The sequence below is a fragment of the Scleropages formosus genome, chromosome 13, assembly GCF_900964775.1.
Source record: "Scleropages formosus chromosome 13, fSclFor1.1, whole genome shotgun sequence".
NCBI lineage: Eukaryota > Metazoa > Chordata > Actinopteri > Osteoglossiformes > Osteoglossidae > Scleropages > Scleropages formosus.
In genome coordinates this window covers 5,754,352-5,777,666 of record NC_041818.1, presented here as the reverse complement: position 1 = coordinate 5,777,666, position 23,315 = coordinate 5,754,352, and the positions used below count along the sequence as shown (strand labels likewise).

The window sequence follows — 23,315 nt, the reverse complement described above, 5'->3', positions numbered from 1 at the left end:
ATTATACTTGAAAAAATACTCGGCAGCAAATTTTTCTTGAAATTGTCTCTGCTCAAGATCAACTTACATTTTCGGTTTCGAAAGGCCCACACTGTGGGGGAACCGCAGCCGCCTGTTAACTTCCAAAAGGTGTTTGCTTGAGAAGGTTTCGCTCGCTTGCTTAGTTTTAACAGCAGAACAATAACGGGCATTGAAAGTGTAGACGGCAAAGCGCTTTATTGAATGTGGGTGGGTTTTCGTGAACAAGTTTACTCACAGGCCAAATGCATTGACACTGTGGAACGCAATGTGCAGTACACCTCGTCTGAGATGTACGTCACTTTGGAGAAAAGCATCTGCTAAATGAATAAATGTAAATGTGACGAGGGCCGTATTGCAACGTCTTGTAGGCCGGTAGTTTGAGACCCCTACCCTAGAGGTTTACATATTTTTCTTTCCTACGAAGGACCTCACTCGTTTAAACTGTTTATTCAGTAAATATGTGGCAATGCAAAATATTGTGTGTGTTATTTGTTAAAGACTGTCTTTATTTATTATTATGACTTAGATGGAGATTAGATGAAATTTTAAGACATTCATGCGGAAATCCAGATAATTCCAAACGGGCTCACAAACTTTTCCTCACAGCTGGATAGCTGCGCAGCGCTGAATTGACCACGGTAACTTGGATGTACCAAGTTATCGTGTAGGTGAAGTTCTGCTCTAGTCTAGATCTATGTTACAGGAGGAGATCAACCCTCCGAGCTGCTGCCGAGTGAGAGTCGGAGAAGCTGGCACGCTGCCATGTCTATTCTACAGTCGCGGTTTGTCAGAACAAAGAAAAGAATCACATTTGTAATTTATGTAGCAGCAGGAGGGGAGTAATAATAGTCGGTAATTCCACATTCAATATTTGAGATAAACATTCACGTATCAAGCAGACCGCTTGCCAATATTTGTGATAAACATTCACGTTTCAAATAGATGGCATGCTTTTTTAAACACTCGGCAATATTACTAGTCCTGCATCTCTTCAGAACAGGTTAAATTGATTTCTCAGCATACCAGTCCCATTGTATTGGCTCTGCTGAAATTATTCTAAAAACTGAGGGATGATGGTTACCACTGGAAAAAAAAGTCATTAAATATTAAAAGTGCCTTTCAGTTATGATTTTAGAGCATGAAAAGCTTGTGCTAATGAATTGTCACAAGAGAACCCCAGTGAGATAGCCTACTTAGAGCCAGAGAAGTAGCCGGGGAAGCTTTCTGAGGGCAGGTGAGGGATTGAGTTGTGGAGCAGGTGTGTGCTGCCTTACCGTTCTCATCCACCCCGTTGGACTGCGGCACGTTGAGAGCCGGGGCAGCGAGGTTGGCTTCTTGCAGAACGTCCATCAATGTGGCTGGATCCCGTTTCTTCCGTGCATCACCACCGTACCCTGACCTGTGGAAGCAGAAGGAAAGAGGGAGAACTGGGATAAGGACACCGAGTATGGCGAGGTGGCACCGAACCCACCGAGAGCAGCAAAAGTAACCGAGGTGCTCACAGGAATGCCATCGGACATGGAAAGGAGCCTTCTGCTAAGTGATGCTACCGGACCGGTGAGGACAATGCAGGCCTGATTCAGAGTAGTTACTGCCACCCGGCCATGGTTTTACCGCTAAAGTGAAGTTGTCAGCGTGTGGTACACCTTGTTCTCTGGCACATTAGAAAGACATATGAATTCAGTCTTGGGAGCAGCATCAAACCCTCCGTTCCAAGTTAATTGTATCACACATCCATTTCGATGATGAACATCTGAACCATCCGGCAATAAGTAAATATGAAGCGTTCCGCATGCCAGCTATAATTTCCATGGCAACACTATGCTATTTTAAACTCCTTTCACCACTTAATATTAAAGTTATTAACCCCTTGAGACTGTTCCTATACACTGCTTAAAAGACTCTGTCTATCATAATTAGCTGTGAAGGCATGTCTTCCAGCCTTTCTATCACAACAAATCCTATTAAACAGAGAATCGGTAAAATGGATATATATAGACGTAAAACACACATACACAAACATAGCATAAGTTTAATACTTTTTGTTTTTTATTTCACAGTTAAAAAACTATACGAGAAAAAACCCATTGAGATCGAAAGCGCGTAATTTCAGCTCGTGTTGGCTGAGGGTCTGAAGCAGAACACTGATCTGAGTGAGCCCATCTGGGATTAAATAGGACTATTAACAAATAAGGGTTTTCATTTTCATGCAAAATACACACAAGACTAAATCCAAGTGCTGCCTGGCCAGTTCTGAGCCGGAGTGATGCTCGCGCCTGTACCAAACGGCATGCAGGAGGGACGAGGCTCGGCGGCCAGGGAAGCGTCCCGCCAGGCGCTACTCTGAATGCTGGATGTCACGGATGCACCAACCTGCCCCTTGCTCTCTAGACAGCCGCAGGCTCCTGTTGCGAGGTTCAGCAGTGCAAGACTCACGCATGCCCTGCTCCAAATGCCAGCCCTGTGATGCTAACCGCAAACACGGTACTTATTTTAGCCGCTGGCTTTCTCCGTTTTTCCCCAATTCCAGCTCATCCGAGCTTTTAACGAAGCCCCGTCATCCAGCAACGAGACAATAACGTTCCATTTCATGAAATTCCTTTTCAAAAAACTTCAATTTTCAAATAGATTTCGTAACAGAAGTTTTATTAAGTGGCTCAAGTTTACTCGCCACGACGACCAGCTTAAAATACACATTGATATGAATCTCCAGCACCTAATACAAGAGGCCACTTGTGATCGACGAGAGCCACAGCAATGCCTAATCCAGGCTTAACAAGCCTCGGGGCAGCGAGACATTGCCATGTTTCCGGGAATCAGAAGGCAGTAATAAAGAGATAAGGTAAATGCCTTTTTCCCCTTCTTTCCAGGGTGACCCCCGCCTGGCCAACGAGTGCTGGCTCGCTGTGCCACAGCTGCCACCTTTCGCTGCACAGGCATAACGCTGCTGCTGGGCACTTGAGCCAGAGCCAAGATCACGCTGGTCTACGCAGCAGCCACTGCAGCGTCTGCATCCACTGCGCCGCAGGCACCACAACAAAGGCCCCGGCTGCTGGAATGCGCATGCGATGCTCTTGTGTGTCCGTGCGCGAGTGCGTGCGCGGGGCGGCGGTGTGAGAACGCGCTCAGACAAGATGACGACGACGCGGTCCGCTTTCACGGAGCCACCTACATGCGGCACGGAGGCATTTATTTTCCCCATTACTCGCGATTCTTCGGCCCGTTCCCTCCGTCGCCGTAGCGCTAAGGAAGGGAGGACAAGCGATTAGAATAATGAAGACGGACGGCCTGTAATAAGAGGTTGCATAAATTGCTGCCTCGGCCAACAAGCATGTCCAATTTAACACGTTATTAGGCCCCGCTGTTTTGTCTGTTCACCGTAGCCAAATGAAGGTTTGGGGCCCTTCACAAATGAGTCCTGATAGAGCAGCAGCTCCGGTGCTGAAGAGAGGCCGAGGGAGGGAGACGGCGAAGGAGCTTCTGGCACCGACCCCCCGCCCCCCAACCGAACTGTCACACTCTGCGGGGGGTCAGCGCAGTCCTGGCACTGCCTCAGCGATGTCGTCTGCAGTCTCATTCTGTGGCCACGAAGGAAGAATGAGGGAGACTTGCGTGCTGACCTACTATTACAACGTCACCGGGCGGAAGTGCTAGAATGGCACGGAACCTTCTGATGTGCATCAGGAGACCATTCGTGAACACATAGGAAACGTCACGCATTTAAAAACGCTCCAAGAGGACAAAACATCATGTGTCGCCGCATGTCATTGGGCAGAAGACGTCATATATCAGATCACATGATCAGACGAGGGATTTCGCCATTTCGCTTGTTTCGGGAGGATCCAGCACCCACTGTAATTGTATTTTTTTTTCAAATTGTTGCGATGAACATGTATTATTTCTTAAATTTTAAGCTGTATGAAATGTGCAGTTTGGCCATTTATGCATTGTTTTGCCTATGTGCTTCACGCTGCGTACGCTACATGTATGCACGACTTGAGCAAACACAGCTCGGCTATTCACGGATATATGAAGCTGTCTAAGACCTGTTGCAATTGAGGGACCTGGAACAGCTGTGGCTTTTGAGCTGACAAAGGAAGAGAAAGACACAGCGTTATTTTCAAAGCTCGGGGACCTTGTTCTGCGGAAAGGAAATGCATCTGAGAACTTTGCCTGTTGAAAAACTTCTGCTCCCCAGATCACAGATGAATAAATGATGAACCTTTTGTACCTGACAACGTTAAGTCTCGGTGTTCCCAGAGATCCACTGATTGGATATTTGAAGTTACAGCAGATTTTAATAGTTTCTATACTTCAGATGGCTCAATTGTCGCAGCCCTGTCTCCCCACTGGGAACAAACACATTCCCACCTCATCTTCAGCAGATCAGCTCTTCTTTTCACCATGCCTCTTACCGGCTTTCAGGCCTAGAGAATAATGAATTGTTTCTCCTTCTTTCTTTCATGTGATCCTTGAGCTTCACAAAAAATGGCTTTGTGGTGACGAGGAGGGAAGCAGACAGCCAGTCGGGCCCAACTCGTGCATCAATAGCACCTATGTTATCTGCACATGAAATGGGAGAAAGCAGCAAAAGCACCTGCAGCGTTTCAGTTCCTTGTCACGACTGATTTCACAAGTGTTACACTTAAAAATGAAAAAACGAGTCAACCCACGGCAAACGTAGGGGTCAAAATTATGAAGCCGCGCGAGAGAGAAACTTAAATCCGACACCCTGAGGAGAATGAAGCATTACCTCAAATGGTGTGTTTCTTCGAGAGACGCGAAGCCTGCTTTGTTGTTCTGCGGGTACTGGGAGGAGTGGGGTTCACGGACGGAGTTTTATCGCATAATAGATCTTGAAAATGCCCTGGAGATACCTGACCGAGGTGTCTACGCCCTACTGTCTACAACTCAATTTCCATTAGGCCTAGAGAAGCCAAGCAGCACCTTAGCGGGAGCCCCGAGAACGAGCGTTTCCACTTAGTATAACATGCATTTGACCATACCCATCGTGTCCTGCTATGCACCACAAGGTACGGTATGTGCCCACTTACCACAGTACAGGCTGAATACAACGAGTAATGTGGCAAAGCTTGAAAGCAGGCGGTGCAGTTACAGACATAGCTGCAGTCTCATGCTGCCTACGAGGCAGGGCTTTTTATACTAAAACCGTTCCGGTAAACACCACTAATTGGGCTGGGTCATGCAGCAGCAACTCCAGAGACTGTGATACACAAGCCGTTCAGAATTAAACTTCTGATTTTCCAGGAAAAGCTTCTGAGTCATCTTGAACACTTCAATCATACGTGGACAGTAAAGTAATTACGATACAGTTGGCGACGTGACCTTATTACTATTTGAATTCCACATCTAATCGGCAGCAATGACATTTTTAGTTAAATTTCACACTACTCATTGTGTCTATTTTGGTAAAACAAATAAAATCTGGAGCTGCTCTACCAACCGCTCTCTAATGTAAAAATGCGAAAGAAAAATTAAATGCAAAAAAAGGTTCTGTTTGTACTGGAAGGTGAAATCACTTCACTAGTTCTGAGGCTCTAATTGCAAAGAATAAAACACAATAATACATCCTCTCCTAATTACAGCACGAATGCCTGTTTGTAACGTACTTAAAAATATAAAGCAAAAGCATCGGTGGAATCGGGTACATCCCAGTAAATGTAAAAGAGAATTCTCAAAGGAGTCTGCGAGGTGGACAAAAGAGGGGAGGGGGAATCTAGGCACAGAGCTCCGAAGGGGACGGAAGAAAGCAGACGAGACCCCGTGTCTTTCCTGAAAGCCCTGCGGCCGATATGCCATTGTTATAGCGAAAGGACGGGATGCGTATTAAAAACAGCCACCGTGGGAAGGCCGCGCTCCGCCGCTGCAGGACCATCTCTTCCATGTCACGACCCGTTTGTCCTCGAAGGTTTATGCACGTCCCTCACCTAATGTACTTCACAGCACAGATAAACCGCCTTCTGTGCCAGACCTTCCAGGAATAGGAAATAAAAAGGTTAGATGACACACAGGCATTTTGATCCAGGTGAAATGCTCTCTCTGCATTTGTACGGTGACTCATGTTTTTCCCAGCTGAACACTACTTTTACCCCATCCATTTAGATTAATTTAGGTTTGCACACAGACACACACACACACACAAAAAAAACGGTGGATTACACAGATTGTTGTTATACGCAGTTATCGCCGGGTACTCCTCACCTGGCACTGTAGCTGGATACAAAGTTACCACGAAAGAACATCTTACTTTCACGGTCATCTAGAAACGGTCCGTGTGTTGCGCCGGGACTAAGACCGGACCCTGTATGATCCAAGTTTACTCATCGCAGTGATACGTGACAGATTATATGATCATCATTAGGTTTCACGGTAACTGCAGGAAGCTGTGTGGTCTTCCAACAGTGCAAATCAGTCCATACAATATCACAACAGACAACTAATGATCAGGGAGAAGTGACATCAGACTCATTTGATGCTCATTAGCGTAATTTTTACTGACTCGCTGTAACCTGACATGGCCTTTGTTGGGGAAAAAAGATGACAAAACATACACAGGGGCTGGTACAACACCAGCGCTCACTTTTTTAAAGCTTGCTTCCATCTGTTCGCTCGCAGGTGCGGAGCGTGGAGGCGAACAGTCGTCTTCAGACAGAAAATTTGGAAACAGTCAGTGATCTATGAAAATAAACAACGAATAAGTAAAACCTTAAAAAATAATTCAAAAGAAACACCCTAGAGAGATTCTACAGCCCGTCATGCAAATGTGTAAGGTCATCTGACATATCGGTGTTAAAAAAATAAACAGTCCTTTCCCTCCAGGTGTCGGACGGCTCCGACGAGCGTGACATCATCTCGTGGGACAAAGGCAAATGATGTAAACAGGCGGTCCGCGGGTCTGGAGGGCACTGAATCATCGCAGGGAGGCTGAAAAGTGCATCATCGGCACGCTGCGCAGTCTGCCTGGCAAGAAATCCCCCCCTGCTGGATACAACTCCTTTAACTTCACACATCAGAGGCCACGATTATTCACGCTGCCCGCTTATATCTCGCGTGCTCTAAGCGTGCTGCATAACCGCTCGAAACCATCCATTCAGCCGGCACCTGTGATTCTTTACCTACAATTTGTCTTTACCAGTCATGCACACCGCTCCGCTCCACTCCACAACACAACAGCACAGGCTTGTCTATGGCGAGTGCCAAATAAACATTTACAGTACATAGACTTGGCAGCTTTTCCCTGCCCTTCTTATGCAGCAATGGGAAACTCCACTCCACAGATCCCACGAGATCCCACGGGCTCCGCAAGGTTTCCTTCACTCTCCTCAGTCAGCGTTGTAATTGAATTATCTTGATGCTGTAACGGTCCCTTCGTAGAGCTGCATCCCTTAAACATGTGTAACTGCATTCTGCCACGAGCTCGTGCCGAATTGGAAAGGTGGCAGAGCAAGGAAGCCCCGCATGAGCTACGTGGGTAGCAGGGAGCGTAGCGGTTAAAGCTGACCCCTTGCACTTGAAGGACCGGGGTTCAAATCCCACCTCCCACTCCAGTACCCTTGGGCAAGGTACTTACCCAAAATCGCTGCAGTAAAAATCACCCAGCTGTGTAAATGGGTAAATCATTGAAAGTAGCTTAACGCTGCAATTTGCTTTGGAGAAAGGCTTCCGCGAAGTAACTACATGTAAATGTGAGGACGGTAGGGCGTTCCAGTATATGGAGACACTTCTCTTCTCGGGCCTGCTCTCTGGAATCCAAGAGCATATGACTGCACTAACACTGAGACTCATCCACACATGCAAATCAACGTCCACCAAAACTGCAAACTGTTCAGGAGCTTAAATATAAATTCAAACCCTTGCTGTTTGTTGTTTGGAGCTGCAAACGCCGTGCGCATCATCTGCGTTACAGAACAATAGATGAAGCACTTTACGAATGCGAGTTTCATGCAAAACACCTGGACGAGCGCACCGTTCATGTGCCAGAAACCACATTTCCATGATGCCAACGATTTTGCCACTATGAAGATGTGGGCAGGACTGCCAGAATCTGATCACATCTTGTTGGCAACTGATTATGCTGAACAAAATGTGAAAAGTTAGGCTGAAGACAATACTGATATTCCACTAGGACACAATCAACAGTGTAACTCGGCGATAAAGTTAGAAATTCTAAACAATCCCCATACTAATGAACCTCTGTGTTGATAGGCATAATACATGTTTGATAAATTATAAGCTTGTCAAAGATTCTGATTAAATTTAATCTCTGATTAAATGTTAGCAAAACGGTAACACAGAACGTGCCCAGAAGGTTTTTCTGCATTTTCTGGAATTCCCACCGTGTTCCTGCGAAGGCTTTACAGTGAAATGCAAATATATTTCTTCCCGAAACAAAAAGGTATCCTATTTTAAGAGGATTCAAACAAGAAGGTTGCATTTAATAGCAATAAACACATAATGCATTAAACACAAATATGTGGTTTTATTTACGTAACAAAGGATACATTGTACATAGGATAAAATGGCCAATTATCTCTTGCTCGTAGACTCTTAGCTTATCTGTTTATTCGCCAGGACTGTCAATTAGGAGCTCCGTCTGGAGGGCTGTTCTGTTTCTGTGCGTTCACAGGCGTGCCAAGAGCCTGGGGAGGAGAAATCTCCTCTTCATGGGCTAAGGTGCTGGTTAGATTGCAAGATAAGATTTTGTTTACTTGAGTCATTTATTTGCCAACACTAATTGAGAGATGCTTCTGATCGTCTGCATCGCGCGTTCAGAGTGTGGGGGCACAGTGTGTGTAGAGGGTGGATAGGGGGAGGGCCTGGTTTCCCAGCTTCCTGCTGCCAGTTTTAGACGCTAACAATGTAGCTGATTAAACCGGTGAGCGACGAGGGCCGCTGCAGAGGGCGGTGTGGAAATGCTCCTTGGGATTCTGGGCAGACAAGCCAACGCAGAGCAGGCGCATCAATTGACCTCTGACTCCATGTAGCACCGCGGTGCAAGGGGACAAGTCTGGCGGTACAAGGGAGAGGCTGCTTACATTTTGTAGGCCTCTCATATGGTGGCAATGGAAAGCAAAGATTTCCGAAGACGGGACACGGCTGCAGGCGGTCCTCGGGTGTAACTCCAACATTCCTCTGCACGGTCCGTTCTAATAGCATCTCATTAATGTACCGTAGCTCGCACCCAATTACGTAAACTGTGTCAGGATGCCAGGTTTAAAAGTTAAAGTTAATTCCGTTTTTTTCGAAGCCACATGCCTTTTACATATCTGCCGTAGACATGCAGCCAGAAGAGACAGAATTTCCAGTTAAAATGCAAACTGAACAAACCAAAAACTCATTTACCTCAAATTAACTACAAAATCTATTATTTCAAGCCTGCGGTTATTTTTTCAAAAGGTTTGTTTGCATGAGCTAATCTTAGGGGAAAAAGAACGTAGGATTTTGTGTTTGGCTTCCAGATGTCTGTTTAAAAAAGATTTCTCTGCCCACTAACACCAGCTCCAGATCTCATTGGCTGAGCACAATGTTTGCTTTGCAACCATGGAAACACGGAGCCACCAAGGAAATGTGGTTTCAGGCAACTGATACAGAAATCATATTTTATGGCACATAACACAAGCTACTGAGCAATCTACACTGACAAGCAAAAAGCCAAACAGACACAGTGGTCTTTCTACACCTAAAGCACACACTCAGATATTCTGAGAAATATGTCTTGTTATTTACGGGGCCAACAATCTGCCTCGCAAAATAAAGAAAAGGAGCACAATTAAAGTACTACTGATGTGCATTCATTACTCTTAAAAACCGAGCTTACGTTACAATTCATCTGGCTGGTTATGCGGTTCGAAAAGACTAAAGACTGGGGAGACTCCCCAGTGATGGACACATGCAAACGGCTACGTGCTGTACGGTGGGACATGGGTTTCAATCGCCACCACGGCACATCAACCATTCCGGGGTTCTGGGCGTCTATGCTCGGCATGCACAACACACCCACATTGAGTAGCTAAATAGTAACTCCATGTCTAAACACTCCTAAGGTGCTCTGGCCAAATATGACTTTAGGTACTGACTGCCGCATAGACTCACTCCCACTGCATTGCAACACCGCAGTATTTGCCCATTAATTAATAAACAAAAACTCTTTGGCGCCTTTTCAAAACGATCAGCCTGCTGACTAACTTTTTTTTTTTTTTTTTTTTTTACACTGTCTAAAATAAATTCCTTTGAAACTAGTAATACTCTCAATGTTCACAATCTTTCTGTGAAAATCAAAAGTTTGTTTACTTGGACAAACAGAGGGCGCTGCCCAAAATAAATAAAGGCAGAACAGTGCACGTATGTGCTAACAAAGAGGAGGAAATAGGAAAAATGAGAGCACCGTGCCTTATTTTAACCTCAGTTACAACCGCAGTTATGCACAGATGAGCAGTTGGGTAGAGTCGCTACTGCGGCTCAGTCACAAAGTAGATTCATTAACAAGGGTTGGAACATCTCGTCAAATTGACTGATACGACTAATAGGAGCTACCAAAGAAAAAAACAACACAGTTTATAAATATGACGCAACTGCCATATGTTTATCATGCTTTTCGAAAGTGGCTCTCGGTCACAGCCATGGCGAGCGGCTCACAAAATAAATGTACACTTTCCGAACACTTTTCCTCTTTCATTCTTTCATCAACTGTAAGAGATCCACGGCAGCGGGACTAAATAATTGGTATCACCGCCTCTTGAAAGGGTGGAGGGGGATCACAGGAGGAGCCCAGCTGGCAGCTATATGAGCGCCCCCTACAGTGCTGTCAGGAAACTCGAGGCTTCCGACTGCCGGCAGCGATCTGCGTCCCTCAGTCAGTCAGTCAGCGCGAGCTCCCCTGCATTCTCACCTGTCAAGTGAGAAGATAATGGATTGTCACATACACTTGTTACATGGCATTCAGTTGCCTGTGATCTCTTACAGAACAGGACGTAGGCAAACAAATGTGAAAATTTGGGAAAGTAAGATGGAAAAAGGAAAAAAAAATTAACAGCATTTCTTTGAACTGATAAATTCTTCAATCCTAAAATGCTCTTTTTGAACAGTGGGTACTCAGCATTCAGCTTTGTAAAAGCCTTGCTATGTACTGCAACAAAGGAAACTGATTCAAACCTGGAAATGTGAGAATGGAGAATCTGACGGAAAGAAAGAAAAATCTTTTTTTTCTTTTTTTTTTTTTTAAATTCAATCTCGTAAAAGCAAACGATCTCAAATAAAAGCAGCGGTGCACAAAACAATAGCACTGATTTTTTTTAAGTTACTGATTTGTTTATTCAAACTTTTTTAGGATTGATTTCACAATGAACTCAGGTTTTTCATATTTGAGACAAGTTTTTGTCTCAAGTCTAAACATGAGGTTTTCATGTTTCCGACATTCTCACACCACACCTCCTCTAAGACACCGCGATTATCTCATTAGGACTCCAATAACTGGTTGTCAGGTGTTGGGGTGAAACTCTGAAAATGGCAACAGATGGAGAGCAGAATGAATTGTAGCCTTAGCAACTAAATTCAATATTCAAATCTACTAAAATAATAAGTTTCTCGTAAGATATGTTTGAATCAACAGTATTCTAGAAAAGTGAATTCATAAGATAACCATGAAAATGTCTGCAGTTCTACTCAAAATGTAGAGATGAAACTGAACATGAATTAACTTTAATGTTAATTAACAGAAGTTCATTAATTAACAATAAGTATATTTCAGTAAGATATAATGTATTGTTACAATGCACAATTAATGTTTTAATTATTTCAACTAATATAGGAACTGAAAACATTTCTAAGTGAAACATTGCCAGCTGCTTTTTAATAATGGGTATCAATTGTTACATAATTAACAACATGGGTTTCTGTCATCAGCAACATAAGGAACCACAACAAGCACTAAAGACAATACAGTACGTTGGAGTATTTTTATGGGTTACTCAAGATAAGCATGTTATATTACAGTTTTCCTTTATATATATATATATATATAATATATGTATAATATATATAACTCTCACACTATATAATATACATATATATAGTGTGAGATTTATATATAATATCAGTATTTTTTCTAATACTGATTAAGCTTTATATCATGGACTTAAGTTCATCTAGATTACACACATTTTGACATAATGCTCAACAGTTTATACTTTTTAGCTGATCACATATTAAGAGATGAAGAATGTAAAAAATTTACATGTGTTTTTTTTATATATATATTTTGTGTAACAAATGGATAATATAGGTCTCTATATGAGGTTTTAATAAATTGTTATTATTATAGACCTTGCTGAAAATTTTAAATGAATTTCTGAAAACCTACTAATAACACACACAAACACACACACACACACACCATCTGAAACCGCTTGTCCCACGCAGGGTCACGGGGAGCCAGAGCCCAACCCGGCAGCACAGGGCGTAAGGCTGGAGGGGGGGGGGACACACCCAGGAAAGGACGCCAGTCCGTCGCAAGGCACCCCTAGAGGGATTCGAACCCCAGACCCACTGGAGAGCAGGACCCGGTCAAACCCATTGCGCCCCCCCTCCAACTAATAACATTTTTATTCATTAAAATGGTGTCAAAATATTTTTTACTATAATATACTACAAAAATCTGAGATGTTAAATCTATTATCAGCAATTAAAAAATGTAAATTCTTCTAACACATGCATATTTAACAACGTTTCACTACTTCGACAAATGGCAAGCAGAGTGCCTTATCATACACAGAAATTCAAGCAAAACAATAACCGCAACAAAAGCAACAAGGGTTGGACAAATGCGGAGTAATTAAAAATGTACCAGTGAACAGCTTTGATTTGCGGACGGCTACCGTTCACTACACATTCGTGTTTCATTTATCATTCAACAGGCTGAATGTGACAGTGGGTTAGTGGTGTTTGCGCAGCCTGCGACCTGAGCGCAATAAAGCAGCGTCACGTGGGACATGCCATTCCCCCCCCGTAGACTGTTACAGTTAGAGAAACGATCAGTGAAGGTTCAGCACGAAGCCCCTGCAGATGCGTGACGCTAATGGCTGCTCCACGCAAACGACAACCGCGGACAAAAACGCAGGCCACTCCACGCACATCTCGCTGTTCACACTGGCATAGCTCTGTGCTCCAAACGCTTTACAACTTCCAGAGGGAGCTGATATGATATGATTTGTGTAGAAAACAGAATTGCGTATTTCCCAGCGTCCCATAGAAAATGTGGGTGCTGTCAGAGCTCAACATGGACCTCAACCCGCAAGCCACTCATTTTTCCAGTTTTCCCTGCTTCACCGTAGGCAGCTGTCCATTATATGTGCTGGACATTGCAGGATACTCCTGCAATCCCCCACATCCCCCTAGCTGGAACCCTGGCAAGTTGCGGAGTGCGCTGGCATCTCATGCACACGTGCACGCACAAACACACACGTGAAACACGCGTGCTAGTAGAACCAAGGGAACGACACCCGTGACTCTCATTTGTGCGTTTATGTGGTGTGTGGCAGTTCTGAGAGTCGCAACCTCAGCGCCTGAGGTACCGGTACGCCTCTGTCCCGCTCACGGGTTCCGAGTTTGCGTCCTGCGTGTGCCAGTGTGCTTTAGTTCGACAGTCCACAGGCACGCTAAGTACTTTCTGACGCTGCTGTGAGCAGGAATTTCACATTAGCAGAAAGATAATGGCGGATTTTGCAGGTGAGTCAGAAACAATCATGCAGCTTGTCTCTGGAAGAAAATTTGATGCGCTAAGCAAAGGCAAGGCCGTTTTCAAAACATACCAATCAAGAGCAATTGTCAAAAAAAAAAAAAAAAGCAAACTAAAAGCACTGGGGGAAAGAAAAAAAAAAAAAAAAACTTAATGCAAGGTGAAAATCAAAATGTTGGCTAGGAGTTGTAACAACAGATGTTTGAGATACCGTTAAATGCTTAACAATCCTCACTTGTTCCAATATTTCTTAACGTGATTTTTTTCTTCCCTCATGGTGGGTGTGGAGCAGGGCAGAGGCCTGAGTATGTGATGGGTCCAGGGGGTATTGTGCTTCCTCTTGCACCTTACATCTGTCAGGTACACCCAACAGCTGCCCATCCGCCTAATTACGCTCGCTGGCAGAGACGACGCTGACCCCCGCAATGGATGCTTTTCCCTCCGGAGCCCGTGCCGCACGCATTTCCCACATCCACCGCCAGTTCATTACTCAGCCCCCACCCTCAGCCCACCCCCAGTGCAACTCCTACCATGTTGGAAGTAGCGGTATAGGTCTGCACAGGACACCAGTAATGACTCACCGAGCTCACAGTCCACTCTGCTCCATCTTATTTGTTCGTCATCTGACGAACGTTTAACACCGAAACAAGCCGTACAATTTAGTAACACATCTACAACAATCCAGATAATCTCCTACCTGTGCCGCCACAAAGTAACTAAACAAAGGATTGTCAGCTGCGCATAAACGCACGACTGCTTTAAAATACCCGCAATCCTTTACGGTATCAGCTAAATCGACTTTACCACGATTTGCCCATTTATACGGCAGAGCGTTCTTATTTTCTCAATTCGAGTACCCTGATCAAGGGCACTACAGCAGGAGTGGACTTAAACTCCGAATCTTTGCACTGCAAGGTAACGGCTCCAAACACCGCAACGCCTGGTACCCCGCACGACACACCTGCCGGTTTTTTCTGCCGCTTTCTTCACGAGCAGTACGCACCTTCTCAGACTAATCTGAGCGAACGGGGCCATTTTTATCCCACCCATTTGGATTCGGTTGTGCGGTGCACAAGGAAAGGGTTAAGGGAGACAGGGGAAGGGTTAAGTTTCACCATCTGTTCTCATCTGCCTTTAATTATCCCACTGTTGACATTCACTTGTTAATTGATAGGCGGTTTGGAGAGCTCTCTGCATTGCTTCTTATTGTATCTTTCCAAATAGTACAGCTCCACACAGCTGAGGGAGTAGACCCCGGCGAGCGGCTCGCGCGCTTTTACCGTCCCATTGTTCTCCCGGGGGCCGACAGAAATCCAGGAGGGCACATAATATCCTTCCCTCTCCGTGCTCAGGGAAAGGGCCTCGCCTTCTCTGTCCGTACCGGAGCGCTCGTCACGTGCCACTTATATCCCCCTTTTCGCAAGCTCCTTTCCCCGACTTACTCTGTACATCGGGAAAAAAAGAAACCTCGCATTTCAAAAGTGTATTTGCGAGAAGCGAGCACAATGTCGCTGTTGACGGCAGCGTGAAACCTGCTGCTAATCTATTCACGCGGCGGTGCCTTTCTGCCGCGGCATGGCAGAGCCCTCGGTCGGCCCGCCGCGTGAACAAAGCCAGCCCCCTTGACTGACGGGCCACGGCCGATACCGCGGCGGAAGGCGACCGCCGAAGCCGCGAGCCTGGTCAATTCCTGACAAGAGCAGAGAACGACAAGGTGATGAGACAAGGTGGCAAACAAACAGCCAAATATCCACACTAGAGAGGAAAATAGCTAGCGCAAACACGTAACACTTCCTCGACACGGGGATAAATGACAAGCTACGGTTCGGAGGAGCGCTCTGCGATTCGAACGAAAATATGCAGCATTACATATGTATGACTACATATGTAATGCTGCATATTACAGTAAGTCTGAGTTGCTTGGAAGATGAAACATTACCACTGATATATGCTTAGAGCATAACAGACACCTATCAATGTCATACACTTTAAATATCATTTTTGTTGATCGTGAGAAATGTCAGTTAATATACTATGGCTGTACGCTGTTTTACCGAGGAAAAGCTACAAAGTCTCCCTGAGTGCAGCTGCACACCGGTAAGCTACATGGTCAGCAAAAAAATAGAAATCAAATCATTCATTGTAAAGAAAGATATTTCTCCTTCATATTTTATGCCTCTTTTGCAAGTCAATAAAAACGAAGATTTTGTTGTAAATTAGTCTATAAATGGCGATTTTCACCGGTAAATGTATTCACTCGGTGAAAGGCTGCCCGAGTTTTCAGTTATATACTGCCAATCGTAATAGGAATAGCTGACCATACTCGGTTCTGCCACAGTCGTTGTACGTATATATTAAAAAAGGTGTTCATGAAAGCCGTCTTTACAGGATGCTTCTTGCCATGATTTGCTTTCAAAAGTTGCTGCCTTCTAACCCTTAAAATGTGATGTTCTCGGGGACAGGATGTACCGCGCAAGCGTTCGGGCGCGAGGACGTGCCTCTGAGTAACCACCTTTCTGTGATGCGTTGAGGTCACTGCGATGTGGCCCAGGAGATCAGGCAAAGACTCGGGCGTGCCAACAAAGCGTAAGGAACAAACCGCGTGGAAGAGCCCGGAACACGAAACAGTTTGAGCTTTCGTACTCAAACCCTCCATTTCTTTTTTAGAAGCCTTTTAAAAGGTAAGTTTATTCTCTAACACCTGACCCGACAATTTATTGCACAGCAGAAAATAGTACTGAGCCATTAGTGCAACCGACAACATAAAAATCAGTCAAAGAACTTTTTTATATCCCAAGTTTTACCTTCTCGTACGTAGCGGTGGTCACAATAACAGACTCTTCGGCTTTCATTTAACATGAATCGGGACAACTTCAAAGTGTGTTGGAAGTAACAATGAATCTGTGTATATTTCTAGGGCACACTGCATCTCTCTGTCACATTACAAAGCAGTGCCTACAAAAAATTGGGATTCTAAAGCACTTCGCTCCTATGGACTGTAGATATGTTTTTCTAAATGTTAAAATAGGTGTTTCATTGAGCCTTTTTTAACCTTTCAAGATCTCCTCCGCAACATCCCGCATAAACAAGTAAATGTGCTTTAATTTTACATATTTAACTGATGCTCTTCTCCAAAGCAACTTCCAGTGTTAAGCTACTTACATTGATTTACCCATTCATAGAGCTTGGTAAATTTTAGCAGGGGGCGTGGTGGCGCAGCGCATTTGGCCGGGTCCTGCTCTCTGGTGGGTCTGGGGTTTGAGTCCTGCTTGGGTTGCCTTGTGACAGACTGGCCTCCCATCCTGGGTGCGTCCCCTCTCTCTAGCAGAGCAATTCAGGATAAGCACCTTGCTCAAGATACTACAGCATGAGGTTGGATTCCATCCTGGTTCCTTTGAGTGGAAGGCGGCTGCCGCTCAATCCCCTGCTGCCCCAGGTAGTCCAGGCAAATGCTTGTACTTTTGTTTTCATAACTGTTGATCATCCCACAAGTTTCCCAGCGCATCTCAGTTTCTCCGTGCACAGGAAATCCTCAACCGAAACAGATCTCCTCCAGATCTCTTTCACCTAAGAGTGAACTCAAACTCATGGGCTACGGAGATTCGGAGTCATTCTCCTCATTTGCACCCCCCCTCGGCCCTCAGTTCAGAATAGCAGTAGAGATTCAGTGAGGTGTTAAAAGTTGATTAGGCAGTTAAAGGTCACACAGCCAAGGCCCTGTCAGCATCTCAGAGGACTGTGGCCCCAGAGCTAATGAGTTGGAGACGCGGCCGTGTTCAACAAATGGAAAGTAGGTGTTTGTATCCACTCTCGGGAAAGACCGGGTAAGATGATGCCTCGAACAACCGGCCCCGTGTAACACAAGACTAGAGACGAGGCTCCTCCCACTGTAATAAAGCACCAATCACTGAGCTTATAGAGCAGCAGCATCTGCCAATCCACCACTGACAATAATGGTAAATAACATTATAATAATAATAACAGTAATAACAAGTAAGTTTATACATTTTGCATATTGCTGAATAAGTGCCTGTCCTGCAGCAAGATCATCAGATGGTGCCTTTACTGCTGTTTACTGTTAAGTTCATTTAACTCAGGATGGAGCCAAAGAAGTTTTCAACCTGCATTCATCGCTGTTAATGCACGAGATGTTATAACCAAAACACACACACACACACACATACCGCTTTAACTATATTGGTCCAATACGCTTTGGCTGACAGAGATCAATATTTTTTTATTAGCACCACTTTAAGCTGCCTGTGTCACTCAAAGGTAGTATATCCAATTTGTGTGCAGAAGCCAATCGTTTGCACATCTGCTCCGAGTGATCCTTTCTGACACGGCGCCCGAGATACAAAGACACTCTCCATCGCTGACATGCAGGGCACACGACCGGCACTCATTATCTTATGCCTTACTGCAGCAGCCCAGCTCCCGATGCCTTTGTTCCGATGTGGCTTACGATGCGTTTAAGTTCAGACGCAGCACTGTGGCTGTGCTCGCCTGGCTCCCCGTCTCGTTTTCCATCCTTTATTCTTGGGGTCACGTCGCCCTAGTCCAGCAACGGAAAAAAGTTACTGCTCGAGTCCTTGAGTCGTGACTCCCTCTGGTCAAACTGATCAATTGGTCACGTTTAAAAGGATCTTTGATAAACTTTTAAAAAGCCATGTTACTGCCTTTAATCACAAGGGGATTATGGGATAAAATAAAAGCCGTGCCACAATACTGGTAAATAGATTGGATGCTTTCCTGAGGCTCGGTGTATCTTTACAAATCAAGGACGACTGCAAGACCTCTTTCGCAAGAGAACGCGCACGGAAGCAGCGTACATTTAAATAATAATGTGCCTGATTATATGCAAATCAAATGACAGCATCAAATGGACAATGTGCCAGACACGGTATCAGGATGAGTCAATCCTGTTGAAAAATGAAAAATCAATACCAAGCACATGTTCAGGTGCACATGTGGCCCAGGAGGAGCGTGTGTCGGCTAAGGGAGCAGCCACTCGCACCCCAGAGGGCTCAGCACTTTTCAGGATATAAGCCGGAAGGTCACACGAGCCGCTCGCCCTGCAGTGTGCTGAAATCACACCTAAAAAGCACCTTTTTACCCACCTCAAATCACCTCTTTTTAAAGGAGCAACGATGACCGAAGGAAGGAGAAACCTGCCACCGAGGCGGGAAGTACTGCAGAAATAAAGCCAAGCCTCAACTTTTGAAAAGGAACCCATCATGAACTACACATCTGCAAGATATTTTTATGTATTGTGCCATATCCACGTGTCCCACACTGACAAATGAATTGGAATTACACAAATACAAGGAGGCAAACTAGGAATACTTAAACCAAAACTACCTAAATGTTTTGTTGTAAACCCTTTTGTGTCACAAAATACTCCTGGATAAAAAAAACATTCAGCAAAAATTGTGCCTGCTGTAAAATGCCGTAATCTCATTCCATTATGAAAATTCTGACCTTTAAGATTTGTCCAAGAAACCAATTTTAGTCTTTTTTTTTTTCTTTTCTGACACAAACATTGTGGAAAGAGAAAGAAAGGACATGCAGACAATATGCAAGGCTGATTTTGGTGAGAAAAATTCAAAAGTGACTGGTTTGCCTCCGACTGAGCATGTCTAATCTGTAACTACTGATTAAAAGTAACGGGTGCGAAAGCGTGTGAGCCGCCCACATATTGTTGAGGGCTGCGGAGGCTCTGGTGAGGAGCGCAAGGTGATGATGCTGCAGCAGTACCTTGCGTTTCATTCGCAGCCACACCTGGATCTCGCTGCAGAATGTCACATACCCTGCCCCCACCCGTTATAAAGGGCGAGAGAGAGAGCAACATCTTCGCCCTGTTTCATTTGTATCTATTAAAAGCTCCTGAAAAACAATTCACGCTGCTTTCCTCTCTTCCCCAGGCCTTCACTTGACATGCGCTCAATTGCTCTGCCATCTACGTGTATACGGGTCAGCCAGGCTTATGACTCAGGTCAAACTTATTCATAAACACTTCCTCCGATCTATAGTTCTCAGGCGGGTTTATTCAGCCAACTGGTCATCCCACGACCCCAAACACGCTGACAAACCCACAATGGTACGTGCTCCTCCGCGCTTTCCCCACGGGTTGCGTTTTCACTTCTCCTTTTGCCACGTGGCGAACGGTGCACGCTCACGTAACGTTCACGATGAGCCACGCAGAAAGATGAGCAGTTAAGTCCATGTAAGCGTCTAACTGCACAACTTGTGGCACACATGCTCATCCATCCTGGAAGAAGGAATCAACAGCTGCAGCATCAAATGTGTACCCAGATATATCCAAACCTGTCACACAGCAAGATGATAACATTTTGGTGCAAAAACAAACAAAAAAAAAAATCTAAAGATATCAATATGGGAAAATCACAGTCAGCAGACAGGAACTCATAATGCAGCTACACTGGAAAAAATGCTCAACTCAGAATCAAGTATTGAACTTCCTACATCATCTTCTCACATTTTTTTTTTTTTTCTATTTCAGAAACTGTACTGTGGTATCATTTATCATACTCAACACAGAAACAAAGCAGTTCCTAAATGGAAAAAAAAGACTACCAAAGACTTAACATTTAGTTCCGCTGCACTAAACGGGAATATAGCCATTTCTTACCCAATGAAGCAAAGCAGCATAAGGAAGAGTACAGTATAGATCATGTGAGCCACGTGCCTGCGCTTTTCACTCTCACACTCAGCAGAAAAGCAGAGCACCTTCGGTTGCCTTTATTTTTGCATGAAATATATTTATTCCACACGTACAGTATCGAGTGTATTGATGAAGGCAATAGCCTCGATTCCCTCATTTACGGATCCTGATAGAAAGCCAGATTAAAGCCACCTTTCTTGGGTAGTGAATACAGAGCTGCCGGGAGGAGAGCACCTCTCACGTGCTTCAGGAGAGATGCCATCCAGCACTGCGGAAACAACATCTGCGCAAGGCGTAACGAAGAATGAGGAGAACGGTAGCGGGCCAGTCATCGTGCTGTATTTGTGGGGAGCGGGACCTGAGCAGTGGTCAGTAGGGACTGATGGGCTGATGAGTTCATGCTTCTCTACACTAGCAAATGCATAACATCAGAAGCGTGTGGAGCTGTCACATGAGCACTGGTAAAAGACTGGTGAATCAATATTCATCAAGTAACTTTTTTATTTTGCGGTCATTACCTGAGTGACTTACATGCACAAACAGAACGTGCGCACCATACAGTATGTGTAGTCAAAATGTATTCCGCAGTAAGCTTGCAAGAACCACTCTGTCCTAGTTTGCAGCGACAGGACAGTTGTGTATAGAAGGAATGTCACAGAGATGCCCGTCAGTGACTGCAGTACCAGTGGCATCCGTGACTGTTTTACCACCGGTTCTTCGGCAGACACTAACACACAGAACAGAAAATGCTCTCCGGAAAAGAGCCTAGCAGCCGTCCATACCTCGCCTTGAACGATCTCACAATGTTAGCGGAAAAAATTATTTTCAAACGGGTATTTAAGGAATCCGATGTTGACCTTCGCATCATTAGGTGCCGTCACCTTTGGGCTCAAACGTCTCAGGTTTGAATCCCACTTCCTGCTTGCAGTACCCTTCAGCAAGGTACTTAACCTGAATCGTTCCAGTAAAAATTGCCCTTCTGTACAAATGGATTAAATAACTGCAGGAAGTTTAATGTTACAAGTTGCTTTGGAGGAAAGTTTCAGCTAAATCTGTAAATGTGTCTGTCCTTTCAGAACCTTTGGAGACTAAATACGGCGTACCAAACAGCAAAGCAACCCTCAGTCCATCTCGCCAGGCCAATCCATGGCCCCGCGTGTTTAATGACAGCACCGCTAAAACTGCTAATTAACCCAACAGCACATCTAGGATGGCCCATCAAAGAAAATTCCCTCCATCATTTTCGCAGGACCAAGCGCTCACTACAGGAGACGGCCAGTTGCCTCTGAATTCACTGGACCCTACAGCGGGTGAAGTGTGATTGGAATAATAACAATCCTGTGAGCGCGAGCTGCCTCTCTCCCCCCATCTGCCGCACAGGGAAGGCGCTCAGTACAGGCTCCCCAACAACGACAAGCTCTCACATCAGCATTGGGGGAAATCACACCTTAATCCAGCTCACACTGTAACGCTGAAGTGGGCTAGGAACAACTGTGATGGGGTTAAAAAAAAAAAAAAAGGCTTCCTGGAACATGCGTTAGTCAAAAAAGAAAGTCTGGGAAAGCTGGCGACCCTATGAAGAAACCGAGGCGCTGAAGGAGACGACGCACGTTCGTCTCTACTGTGGGACACGCAGCATAAGACTGCAGCGCAGCGGTGACCTTACAGAGATGTGGCATGACAGCCTTGAAGAGCTCGGAGGATGTCTGCCTCCAACTATCTCCGGCCGATTTCCTTGCCCCTGCTGACATGGCTCGCAGCGCGCCGTTTCTCTTTAACCCCAAAATTCATTGGAGGGAAAATTCCCATAGGCGGGATCACATGACGCATTCTCCCCCTCCTCCAGCTTCTGAATCCATCTGAATCTGTCTGAATCTTACACGGTAGTCTAGCGGTGGATGACTGCAGCTTAACCTGTCACTGGCTTACCATCACGAGCAGATCCTGGTCACAGTACCAATATGCACACATGGAGGCTTAAAAGGAAGCCTGAATTGGAAGGGAAATGCATTTTAAAACAGCCAGTACAGCCACAGGCACAAAACACTTTGGTCTTTCAATTTATAATTACAGAGTCATAGGTAACAGTATTTTTTTTTTAACCTGTTGACATTTTTGCATTAACTAATTACAGTTATGGTTTCAAGTCATATAATGCTTAGGTAAATAAAAACCACAGGTATTCAAGACTCATTTACAGATCAGAGTTATTGAGTTATTTTTCCACCTTGGCTTCTTCCTCTGCAATAAATTCGAGAAAATTACACTCGGAGGAAAGTCTGTCAAAACACGTACACCGGAGCAGCGGATTCTCGTCTTTATCGTCATTGCTGCTGTTCTCGGCTATTCGAGACAGCGGTAAGACAGCGTGGAAGCGAAAGCTGCCAGAGGAGGGCTGACGAAATGGACGGTTGCGCACCCGGCCACAGTGCTGCGGTGGAGGCTGCCTTCCTTTGGGCTCTGTCATCGTTTTCCCCGGATGGTGGTTCCGAGAAGCCCAACGGGAAACGTCGTCATTCACACTGTAATCAAATATGCACTTGATACAAAGGAAAGGGATCCCTTCACAAACCCGCAACAGCATTTTAATTATAAAGGAGCTTTGGGAAAAGGGGAGTAACAGCAGGCTCTCAAAGATAACGCGCAAACCCATACACGGACATCGAATCAACACGCTACGAACCGCAGAAAACTCCTGAAAAGTTCCCGCGTCGAACCGGACGGACTTTTGGCACAGACCTTTACGCGAACGTACATACGTCCTTTGACGCAAACATGCAAACGTCTGCGAGCACGTGATCTTAAAATTTGTCAGTTATATTTGCAGCTTTTAGCTTCGCGAAGCTGCATGCGTAT

At 45.1% G+C, this 23,315-nt stretch overlaps 1 protein-coding gene across 1 annotated transcript in view; it reads right to left on the bottom strand.

The window, feature by feature from the left end:
• nexmifb (neurite extension and migration factor b) overlaps nucleotides 1-23,315 on the bottom strand; it is a 65,198-nt gene that overhangs the window by 16,371 nt on the left and 25,512 nt on the right. The window contains exon 2 of the mRNA XM_029257686.1: nucleotides 1,296-1,420. Coding sequence (XP_029113519.1) covers nucleotides 1,296-1,371 — 76 coding nt within the window. The 5' untranslated portion in view covers nucleotides 1,372-1,420. The remainder of the gene's footprint in view (nucleotides 1-1,295; nucleotides 1,421-23,315) is intronic.